The sequence below is a fragment of the Polyodon spathula genome, chromosome 1 (genome assembly GCF_017654505.1).
Source record: "Polyodon spathula isolate WHYD16114869_AA chromosome 1, ASM1765450v1, whole genome shotgun sequence".
NCBI classification, from domain to species: Eukaryota; Metazoa; Chordata; class Actinopteri; order Acipenseriformes; family Polyodontidae; genus Polyodon; species Polyodon spathula.
Window position 1 is genome coordinate 91879523 of NC_054534.1, and position 12189 is coordinate 91891711.

At 39.7% G+C, this 12189-nt stretch overlaps 1 protein-coding gene across 1 annotated transcript in view; it reads right to left on the bottom strand.

The window, feature by feature from the left end:
- The window catches only part of LOC121324236 (atrial natriuretic peptide-converting enzyme-like), a 50545-nt gene that overhangs the window by 13002 nt on the left and 25354 nt on the right, over window positions 1–12189 (bottom strand). Inside the window, exons 6-13 of the mRNA XM_041265906.1 lie at window positions 11192–11305; window positions 9848–9955; window positions 8825–8935; window positions 4003–4125; window positions 2638–2745; window positions 1369–1600; window positions 1028–1173; window positions 206–313 (exon numbers count right to left, since the gene is read on the bottom strand). Of these exons, the coding sequence (XP_041121840.1) occupies window positions 206–313; window positions 1028–1173; window positions 1369–1600; window positions 2638–2745; window positions 4003–4125; window positions 8825–8935; window positions 9848–9955; window positions 11192–11305 (1050 nt within the window). The remainder of the gene's footprint in view (window positions 1–205; window positions 314–1027; window positions 1174–1368; window positions 1601–2637; window positions 2746–4002; window positions 4126–8824; window positions 8936–9847; window positions 9956–11191; window positions 11306–12189) is intronic.

A 12189-nucleotide genomic window follows, 5' to 3' on the forward strand; every position in this document is an offset into this window, starting at 1 on the left:
AGATAGAAACATGGATGTTACTTTAAACCAGTGCAAACATAACAGGGGTACATACGTATGCTTTGTTGAATTTGGCCTTGTGACACTAGGAACTATACTGGTTTCATCCCCAGTCCTAACACTCTTTACTTCTTGCTCAGAGCTCAAAGACTCTTTGAATGTCTGTCAGCATGTCATGCGAGATGGTAGAGAGGTCTTTACGTACCACAGTTTTCCTCATCACTGTCATCATCGCAGTCCATTTGTCCATCACACCTCCTTGAGGCTAAGACGCACCTTCCAGAATTACACTTGAAGTGGCTTGGTGAGCACTCTGTCAATGATACAAGCACATGTATTTCATTATTGTTGAATATTGCTGCTGAAAACCATGGTTGTCCATCACTGAATGAAAAAAGTCTGCACTGTTGTGGTTACTGAGGAAAACTTTTCAGCCTGTGAGACTGTTCCACATCTGGGGTTCACTTGGTGGGAAGGAAGTATTATTTTGCCAGCTTTCAAAGTTAATGTTTTTTGTTTCAAATGTTTACATCTTGGCAAGTTTTTATACTTTCACATTTTAGCTTCCCACAGATCTTTAAAAAAGAGCTGTTGTGCATACCTCTATTCTATACTCTTTACAGTGGAAGCAACATAAAAGAGCCCTAGCAACAAAATTATTTCTTCATAGCAACTACAGCAGTGACAAATATTTTATTTCCACTAATGTAATGCATTTTTTTTACCCTAGAACAAATGTCAAGGAAATCTGGTTCAATTAGTTATTTATCTGTTTAAGAACTTAACTTGACATTTGAAACAGACTTGGAGTTCCCGAAAGCATTCTTTACAGGCCTCTCTTAGCCTTGTTAAATGACACTGACTAATGTCAGCTTCTTGTTTTTTCACCAGCAACTCATTCCCTCCATCAATTTTAAACAACATTAAAAAAAATAATAATATCCAGGTACTCTACTGGTTTGTTCATAACATAAGCATTAGTTTCCTAGGACATTTAGTGTAGCTCAACTGGTACATTAGCACTAACCTTCAACACCCTGGTCAGGCATCAGACATGTTTCATTGCCGGAGTTCTCCTCTGGAAACTGAGCGCAATCTGTGTCCTCCGGCCATTGTAATCCCACGATGGCCAGGACTGACTCACAGAGCTCCTTGGAATTTTTGCACAATGACCTTAGAAGACATAAATAATTTATGATTATATGTTTGATGTTATAAATTTTGTACACATATAATGCAGTAACACAGATAAAACAACTTGAAAATACAAAAAGGATATTCTTAAAGAAAACCTTTGCCTTACAGTTGCAAAATAAGTATCATGCTTAGTCTGTTTACTTCATACACATACAGACTAAGCTCTGCTACCTGCAAGGAGGCACTCTCTTGTGGGTCTCCAGGTCACACTTTGGCACAAGGACAGTGCAGGCAAAGAACATGAGGTATTTGTAACAGTTTGTCTGGACCAGGGCTGGGAAGAGGGACGACTCCCAGCTGATAGACGTCTCCTTCTGAGTCTGGTGGCCCAGGTAGTTGGGGTAGCTGGTGAAGTTGTAGGGCAGATTCATGCACAGTTCCAGAGTAATGGGTTCACAGCGACCTGTGGAACAGAGTTGAGCACTTATCTAAACTGAAAGGGTGGAACTATGGGGATTGAAATAGACTGGAACAATTCAAATCTTTAACAGCCACAACCTCTTTAGAGCCCATATTAATTTAAATGGATACAGCAGTTTTTGGGTTTTTTTTTTTTGCTGACGGGACAAAGATTGTGTGTTGCCTCCACTCCAGGTGCATTCTAGGTGCCAGTACCAAAAAGCCTACCGTAAACAAGATTATCGTAAATACAATTTGTCCTTTCCACTAACCTATGAAGGATGTTAAGTACAAAACATTAATTTGAGGCCTAGGCAATTACTGGGCATCATGGTACAAACTGAGCTTTTATTTGAAGTCAATTATAAATAAGTTTAACATTTACCATGTATAAGTGTCTGTGTGTGGAAAGAATAGGCATGTTATGTGACTTGTAGGGAGATAATTGAATGTGGTTCTTCTGATTGGCTGCCATGGCTGCACTTTCAACACACCATACAGTATATCAGAAACCATTTCAGGTGCAGGCTTCATATTTGATTGTATAAACTGATATGGCTACCACATTGTGGACACTTTGCTGAATTTCACTCTGGAAAAAGATGTAGAAATATCCTGGTTATCTGATGCAGCACGAATGCAGAATGAAAGTGAGAGAGACATGGAAATGTCTTAGCTTTGACCCTGCTTTACACCTAACATCTCCAAGTTTAAGCTTGAACTTCACTATAAGACAACAGGGTGCGGAAATACCAGCTGGAAACCCATGGTGTATATCAGAGTAGTGGGGTACAGTGAACACAACTACATTTATTTTGCCTGTGATAGAGTTAAATCTGTACCATTGTCTATAAAAGAAATATAATCTACACTAAATGCTATAACTATATTAATCACACTGAAGTTTACCCTCAGGGATGATTTGTTGACCTCCTAGTACAGTAAATGCCACTAAATCCAATTAAAAAATGAATTAAAGGAGGTACAGGATAGAACAGGTGAGAGGTTTGCTACGTGTTTCAATGTCTAGTGAATACTTACTACAGTTCAGGCTGTTACTGTGGTTGTCACAGGCAATATTCTCACTGCAACCACCAGGGCAGAAGGTGTCCCTGCAGTCAGGGTTTCCTGCTGTACACAGACTCTGATCTGTGCACAATAGAAGTCATGGTTTCGCTATTTAATGTCAGAAAAATACATTTACATCTCAACATTGTATGTTGTCAGCTTTTTCAATATGTTTATGCAGATACTGTAGACAATATTTTTTCAAAAATAAAACAGTTGACAGCTATTAATTAAAAAAAAAAATGTTTTAGACACATTTTTACGCAGCTATATGAGTACAGTAGAGTCAATTATCTGAACTAATGGGGACCGACACTAGCTTGCATAATCGATTTGTATGAATAATCAAACAGGTATGAATAACAATTACTGTACCTTTTAATTATTATTTTTTTTATTTACCAGATATCTGTATCCAAGGCGACTTACAGAGACAAGGGTATGTGAACTATGCATCAGCTGCAGAGTCACTTACAACAACGTCTCACCCAAAAGACAGCGCACAAGGAGGTTAAGTGACTTGCTCAAGGTCACATAGTGAGTCAGTGAGTGAGCTAGGATTTGAACCGGGGGGACCTCCTGGTTACAAGCCCTTTTCTTTAACCACTGGACCACTCAGTACTTAGTACACAAGTTCCTACTAATATAGCTAGTAACCTATTCTATCACATCAAGCACACAAAATTACAAAGCTTCACAAATTATGAAATTAATGCAATTCAGTAAAACTTTAATGCTTACAGTTAAGGTAATGAAATACTGTAATTAAATGTACCATATACCAAACTTTGAAAATCAAAGAATATAACTCAGTACAACTTTAACACATTACAGAACTTTGCGAATCATTAAACCTCAAAAATTCAGTAAAATGTTTCTATACTTTTATACTTGCTGTTAAGGCACTGTAATTGCATGCAATTGAAATTAATAAAATAAAAGTTCTTAGTTGCACAATAACATAGACAGGCTCTCCAGCCCTTACTGATGAAATAGAAGAAAAATCAAGAATGAGGTGACTGTTTTAATTATCTTAAGTGCAACAGTTTAAAGCACACAATGCTCCATCTAAGGGTTTGGTGGTCTGAATAATTCTGTAACGTTCATTGCCTCAGTCTGCTGATCCTTTTGTTGGCAGCTAAATCTTGTATACGTTTTAGCAGTAGAAGCTGTGTGTGTAATGCGCCACATGTAATTCATCAAGTGATTACAGGTGCGGTCGGTTGATTAGACAGTGTGGTTGATCAAAGATCGGATCATTGACTCTACTGTAACTGCCAGTACAAGTGGCCCCAGTGCGTAAACAAAAACAGGCCTGCCTCCTCTGTGTTTCCTTACTCTGCCCTGCACTGCAGTGCTCCTCGTCGCTCCCATCCTTGCAGTCCTCCTCCCCATCACAGCGGAATGCACTGGGGATACACTGCCCATTGCGGCACTCCATGAGGCCCTGGCTGGTACAGGCTGGGGGGGACGAGAAAGACAGTCTCTCTCAATCTCTCATTACAACATCAGTATTTCAGTTCAATGCATGAAGAAAGTGAAAACCCCTAGTCTTCAGATGTTTTTTTCACACTTCATACTGATGTACCACAGACAGGGGTTTTCACATTATTTAAAGACATTTTGTTTATTTGGTTTTAGGGCCACAAAACTTACAAACACTGCAGTTATTTTAAGATTACGTTAAAGTAGTTCATTCAGTAAAACAGAGGGTATACAGTTTAACTCATCTCCGACAGTGGATTATATAAAATGTTAAAACATGAATGGACTGTGATAGAAGACTTTCAGGAATGCTATTTTTACTCTTTTTAAACTTAAATTTGAACTCTCATTGGCTATTGCAGCACCCAGAATGGAACATTCTTTTTCTGGAATTTCGATGTCATTATACCGTCTTTGTACTACACTTTTCCAGATTTTGGAAATGCATGTAGGCTAGTGCCAGTTTGGTATGACTGACATTGCTCCATGGATCAAAATGTGTCATATTCAAGGGACAAATTTAGGAATTATCATCTTGCTAAGACAAAAGGACATGTCCTTATGTACTTGCAGAAAGAATGAAACTTGAATAATCTCAAAAGATGATAATGTGTTTTTTATTGTACATTATTTTCAAATAAAAATGACAACAAAAGTATAAAGTCAAAATATACACACCTCTAGTTATTGCTAAAACCACTGAAATGTCAGCAGCAAATCAAATTCTCTGTGCAGTTCAATCTATAAACCCTTAGGTTGTGGTCTTTAACTTAGCTTCAAATTCCACTGTTGGAAATTATTTTAATACAAAGTATGTATTAAAAATAGTATAATATTAATAGTAGTCATAGCCTTTCTTTGCTGAGTAAGGAGGGTAACCATAAAACAAAGCACATATTAACAGTACATTGTTAAACAAAAAAAAAAAAAAACTTAGTAGGAGCCTGTTGGCAAAATTTTAGCACAGCACATTAAAAAACATTTAACAAATAATTACATATAACCATCCCCAGAGATTAAAAAAAAGAAGAAACGACAAGTAGAATCATCCAGGTACATCTACTATAACCCTGTATGGCCACGATTAGTTAAGTAAAATTGGGACGTTTCAATAATTTCATTCTAAAATCTTTAATTCAATGCAGGTTTAATTATTGGTAGATTCTAATGATGCACGGTATTCGAGATATTAGCATAGAGCTCTTTAATTTCCATACAGTGATACAGATTGGCACGCAGCTTAGAAGTTTATTGTAAATCCATGTTAAAATAAACAAAAGGTCAGGGTCAGGTGGATTTTTTTCCCACAATAATAGTGTATCCATCATACTATTTTTGTTATAACCACAGCCGTGTCCTGAGCAGCATCAGTTATTAACATCCCCATAACATTTAAAGCAAGATAGCTGAAGAAATAATAGCAGTGTCAAAGTGGAATAAAGATGGCATAGAATATGTAAAAAAGGTAAAATAATTTCATTCAGCATTGCCAAAATGAGATGCAGCACATGATTTCCTATAGAGTTCTGCTTACGCCACGCCTAACAGCTGTGGGTAAGTCCAAGAGCTCACAGTAACTCAGTAGATTAGGTCAGGAATTCAAACCCAAGGTTGTTAGCAGCTGCATAGCCGCCCTCTTGAATTGCCAACATAAGCACCAACTAGGACATAGCTTCTTTTACCGTAAACTAAATATGATCCATCTGTGTTTCCTTCCATCTGATGATGTAGATATCTTTCTGCCTGGTGTTGATGGCTCCAGGGATCAGGCTATTTTGCATCCATGATACATCAGCACACACAACGGCTGCAATGCTGGTTCCCGGGATCAACCGCAGTGCAGCCTCCCTAGCGCACTGGCATGACAACCATCTGGATTGAGCTGAGTAGGGTACTTCTCTGGGGTCTTCAAGTGGGCACCTTCCATCCTTGGTGTTTCATCGACTAGCCCACAACACCTTAAGAGGGCTCGACAGTGACTCTGGCGTCCCAGCATCACCCCCCTCTGTCCCCCACTCAACTGTCCAGGTTACTTACCATCCTTTACATCAACATTGTTTTCTTTCTACTGTGTTTGAGGTCCCCAACCAGAATCTTTTCGTCTCAACCAGAGCAATTTGCTGCTCCTCTCTGCTCCTTCAGATAAGTTCTTCAGTATGTGTCACAACTCTTGACCACTGAATCCGATGTCTGAGAAACCGGGTTGTGGAGTATGCCACAAATCCTTGACAACCCACCTCCAGTGGGTAAACCCGGACTATCCATCCTCGCTGTTCCGCTTCAGCAGGTAGTTGAGCGTACCAAAGTTTCTTCCTTTCATACGCCTCATCCACAGTATCCTCCTATGGCACTGTTAACTCTACAAGCTGAACAAGGCTTGCTGACCCAGACCACGAGACAATATCAGGTCGAAGGTTAGTGGTGGCAATCTCAGGTGGGAAAATAAGTTGTTGTCCAACACCTGCCAGCATCTTCCAGTCTTTAGCAGCTTCCAGTTGTCCTAGATGAGTTTTGGTTTTAATACCTTTTCTTGGTGGTTGCTTCCCTGGAAGGAGGAATGTTGTTCTTCGTGTGTAATATATTGCTGGAACTGGTGGCAACCTGTTGGTCATGCTGCGAATATTTTCCAGTGCTAAGGCCAAACATAGTAGCAACTGGTCATGGTGCCAAGTAAACCGTCCTTGGCTAAGGCCCACCTTACATCCTGTTAAAATGTATCTTAATGTAGCGGGGCGATGAACACAAAGGATGGATCCTCTCCTACCAATAAATTAAAGTTCTGTGGTGATGGGAGAACATCATACGTTGACCTGATGAGGAAACTGATCCTGCTCTGTTCTATTGTACACAGGTCTCGTCAGCCGATCTTGCATTGCTCCACACTCTCCTATCTCACCCATTCTCCCTGCTTGGCCTGGGAAACTGCCTTTATGAACCTCATCCTTTCCTCCTGCTTTTGCACCTCATTGACTACCAGCTTCCTCCGTTGAGCTGGGGCTGCTTTGTGCCATGTGGGAGGAGCTGAACTGAGACCAAGTCCTCCTCTTCCATGCTGTACTTCCCATATGATATCACTGATATGAAGGGCAGCCTTTGCATCTTCCACAGCTTTCTTTGCCTCCCACTTTCTTCCAGTTTTCAACACAGGTGCTGCCTCCCTCACATTTGTCGTATGACTCTATTAATGTAATTTCTAATTGAACCTTTGCACACTTAAACTCCTCGGTTAGAGCTGAGACTGGCAGCTGCAGTATCCCTTTACCATACAGTCCCACTCTGCTGAGGCAGCGTGGAACGCCTAACCATTTCCTGACGTATGAACTGATTAACGTTTCCAGCTTCTCTACTGTTGTCAAGGAAACCTTATACACAGTGAGTGGCCACAGAAGTCTTGGCAGTAGACCAAACTGAAAGCACCAGAGTTTAAGTTTGCCTGGTAAAGTGCTTCTATCTTTAACTCTTCAACCCTTACACTACTTGTTGTTCCACTTCTCCCACACAAACTGTGTCCTTTAGGTCCCCATCCTACCATCTCCCAAGACTTTTCACAGCTTCTCAAACACTGTTGGTAGTGCCTCACTGTTAATGTATAATCTCTTATCCACTACTTTACCTTTAATTATAATTATGCTCCTTGACTTAGTGGTCTTGAATTGCATTCGTGCCCATTCAATGTTATTGATTAGTTTGTCCAAAAACCAATTAGTGCAGGCTACTGTTGTAGTCATGATTGTCATGGCATCAACGTATGCTCTAATTGGTGGCAGTAGCATTCCAGAAGCCAAGCGCTCTCCTCCCACTACCCATTTTGATGCCCTTACTTCCATTGCCATGGTAAAAGCCAGTGGGGAAATTGGGCATCCTGCGATTATTCTAATTACTAGACATTGCCACGTAGTGGTAAATTTTGAAGTTGATACAAAGAATTGTAACTCTCCGAAGTAGGCTTTCACTTAGTTTGTTATTGTCCTCAGTACACTGAAAAAAATCAAAAGCTGCCCAAAGTAATTCATGTGGTACTGAACCGTATGCATTAGCTAAATCCAGGAATGTCACATGGAGCTCCTTCCTCTCCTTGTTAGCTGTTTGAATTTGCCGCCAGATCACAATGATGTGTTCGGCTTTCTGTACTGAAGTGTCAATGAAGCAGTTCTTCAATAGGTAAGTTGACAATCTCTGAGCAACAATGCTGCAGAAAATATTGCTTTCCATGTTTAACTTAGTTGAGCAGTCCTCCATTTGGTATTCTGATGGATTGATAGGTGGGATGTCTGAAGGAATTGACATAGGCTCCTGCCTTGTTCAATCTGTGTGCGTTTCCTCGAGATATCTCTCCAGCTCAGACTTAGTTGCTTTTAGTGTGCCATTTTTCTCCCTGGTGAATAACTTATTTGCAAATTTCCCAACCAGAATCTTTTCATCTCAACGACAGCCAGTTGCTGCTCCTCTCTGCTGCTTCAGATAAGTTCTTCACAATGCATCGTAACTGTTGACCACTGAATCCGATGTCTCTGAGAAACCAGGGTGTGGTGTGCCAGAAATCCTCGACAACCCACCTCCACATTGCCTTGTTCAATTGAATTTGGCCCAGTTTAAAACTAAACCTAGCCCTGTCAATGAAGAACATAATGACAAATATCTACACAGTAGCCTCTTATCTATTAGGCTAACTTACAGCAGTTGACCTCGTCGCTCTTGTCGACACAGTCATGGTCCCCGTCACACATCCAGTCTGAGGTGATGCATCTCCCATCTCCACACCGGTGCTCCTTCTTTGGATCACACACTGCAAAGGTTACACACAGACATTGGTGGTCATATATTAGTATTACAGATATAAAATTTTGAGCCTACATCATTGTGAGCCTGTGGCCAAGTGCCCCGCCCCTGTGCTATTTATTTGTGTTTTATGTTGTATGTAGTGTGTTAATGTTGGTATATGTATAGTCATTGGTACACGGGATATAAATGGGTAACACGAGAGATTTAAAGTGCAGTTGTACCGAGACTCCAATTGAATGATTGATTAGCAATCGAGTCTCGGTACAGCTGCATAAAAGCATGCATGTTTCACTCACTCAGGGTTGTGTGTTCGGTGAGTGGAGAACGGGTGTGGAGAAAGGAGAAAGTAAAAAATAAAGTAAATTCAATTCAAGCATATAATTGCTATCAAGTGCTGTGTCCTGTTTTTTGTTTAAATCTTTTATTTGTTGCACTCAATAAACGCACCGAGCGTCACAGCGTCTCGGTTTCCATCTCAGTACTGCTTTTCTCTGTGTACTCCTTTCTGGCCTGACGTCACCCTACAGCCAGTCTGTTCACAGGGCCCTATTCACAAAAGGACTGCTTTTGTTTCTTACATGTTAAAGAAGTTCTTTGAAAACTGGGAATAAACTTAAAACTAAACAAATGAAAAAAAGGTTTGTGAACTGCAAATCTGACTTTAAAAGTTCTGTGAATTGGACCCATTCCGTGTGAATCTCCACTCTTTCTCAGTTAGAGTTCAATAATGTCAAGTAGACAAATGTCCCTTCAACTAAAACTAGATATGGGGAATGTAAACAAGCCTGACTGGTAAAGTGTACAGAAGATTAAAGTATGAAATAAGGCTTTAGACACAGCACTAATAACTAAAGTCAAACTCAACTAATGACACTAAAGCTTTAACTATAAAGAATATCTACAAGAGCAGACTCACCACAATTGTGCTCATCACTAAGATCCCCACAGTCATCATAGCCATCGCATATAAAACTGTGGCTCAGGCACTTCCCAGTGCCACACTGATACTGGTCCTCAGTGCAGTCTGAAAAGAAGAATCTTTTTTCAACCCAATTATCATACTTATCCTAACATACATTTATACAGTACAACACTTCAAGTTGCTTGAGAGTAAAGAAGTATGCATTTAAACAGGATTGATTTCAACAGACTATTATGTGTAGTTTACACACCTGTGACTACTTTGTGATTATCATGTTACTTTAAAAAAATAAAATATATTATTTATTTTTCAAATAAATTGACAACTTTTTTTTTTTTTTAGAAATGCGTGAGATAAGCAAGCCTGTGTATTGAGCAAGGATATTTTTCTTTAACATTTGATAACAAGATTACAATAGTTAAAACCACTGTCAACCTTTATTACCTTTACCAGCATGACTCCTACAAGTTAGGATTCGACTGAGACCCACATTGCTGTTCCAACGTCACACATGCTAAGTGAATATATGTGATAACAGTAACAGCTTTAAAGGTCCTTTCTCTATTGGCTCTGGATACCATGCTGGGCTTCAAAACTCAGTCAGTATTTAACTTTACTCGCCAGCGCCAGGGCTGATATGTGCAGTCTGGCACAGCTTGTCTTAAACCAACATAACTTAAGAATGTTCCTGTCATTAAAGGATAGGTTGTCCCATCTGTTCACACAAAACTATTTGTTATAGTATTTCATTGAGAAAAGTCCATTCAAGCAGTGCAGTAAAGTAGAAGTTATTGACTTGACATATGGTGCAACTCTGAGGATATATGACCTTCAATATTCCCCCGACTGTCAGACCCAGTTGTCGGCAATACTGTAAAAAACGACCTCAGTGGCACGTCAGTCAGACATATCGCAGTGAAAAACACTACAAAGTGAAAAGATCTGAGGGTACCTGATGCCTTGCCAGACCACCTGATGTGAACTGACTTTTTCATATGTTGTGTTAAAACCTTTTCATTCTTATATCTGAGGGCCTTGGCCAGCTAAGCATGGGGAAAAATGTCTTACTAACCACATAATACCTCTGACTCACCAATACATTTAAAACAGGACTACACTCTAAAAGGTACAAAAATATGTTCTGAAGCCAGTTTGGCAATGCGCAAATATTTTTCTTGGCCTTTAGAAAAGCAATATAGGAGGCAGTAAGACGTAAATGTTACGCAAGTCCTTGTTGGCCAGGCTACAAAAGCTGACTTCTCAGTGACCCCTGAAGAGTGTGAGTGTTCCCAGTCCTGGGGCTGGGTGTTTGAATGAAAAGGTTCCCAAATGACATACTGCAGTGCGCCTCGTCGCTCCAGTCATCACAGTCATTGTAGCCATTACACAGCAGCTTCTTGGGGATACAGATGCCTCTGGCACACTGGAAGCTCTCCTGTCCACCACACATAACTGGAAAAGGAAAAAAAGAGGATCAATTGATATATGGAAAAATTGGGGATTTGCTGATCACAACCAATTTAGATCAACAGACCAGTAGGCCCCAATTCTTGATCCTTAAAACGGGCATAGGGGACAGATTTTTTGGCACTAATGTTGGGTTAAAAACAAAATCTTAATCTAAAAATATCTAGATGTGGTCTAACTGTAACTGTATATTAAATGACGTATAATTCATGTTTTTAAAAAAAGTTGGTTTCAGTGAGGTGTGTTTTGAAATTTCACAGAACAAAATAATATTTATATACCTGAGAGGGTTTCCAATTGGACTAAATAATACAAATCAAGAGAATGAATGACAATAGAAACAAGTTATGATTTTATTAAGTGGTTAAGGCCATTGTTAGATCATTTATCTTTCACATTCCAACAGTTAAGCACATCCTCTCACTCACATACTTTTCCACTCTCAGCGGGACAAAGAAAGAAAGTGGTCCAATGTGTGGTCACCCAGAAAAAGAAAGAGCTGAGTTATCAAGAGCTGGAAACAATACTGGAATGCTGAGGTGCTTGGAGTGCTTACCCCATTTTACTGTAGGTTGTCACAAAAGCAAGAAAACAACCTTGACACATGGAAGTCAGAGTCCTCTGTGGTGCCTCGTTGAAACCAAAGAAGTATAACTTGAGATAGAAAACACTGACTCACCATAAAATGTTGACTTTCCAACTAAAGAGTGGAAAGTGGAAATATATATAGTAACGGAGCTTGCAACTCTCGTGGTTCGTTGCCCCTTTAAAACAGAACCCAGTTCGCAGAAATTGAAGTTTTAAAGTGCTGACGCGCTATTTTTAATGAAACACAAAAATGAACTAAACAAAACAAACACCTAGCTTAC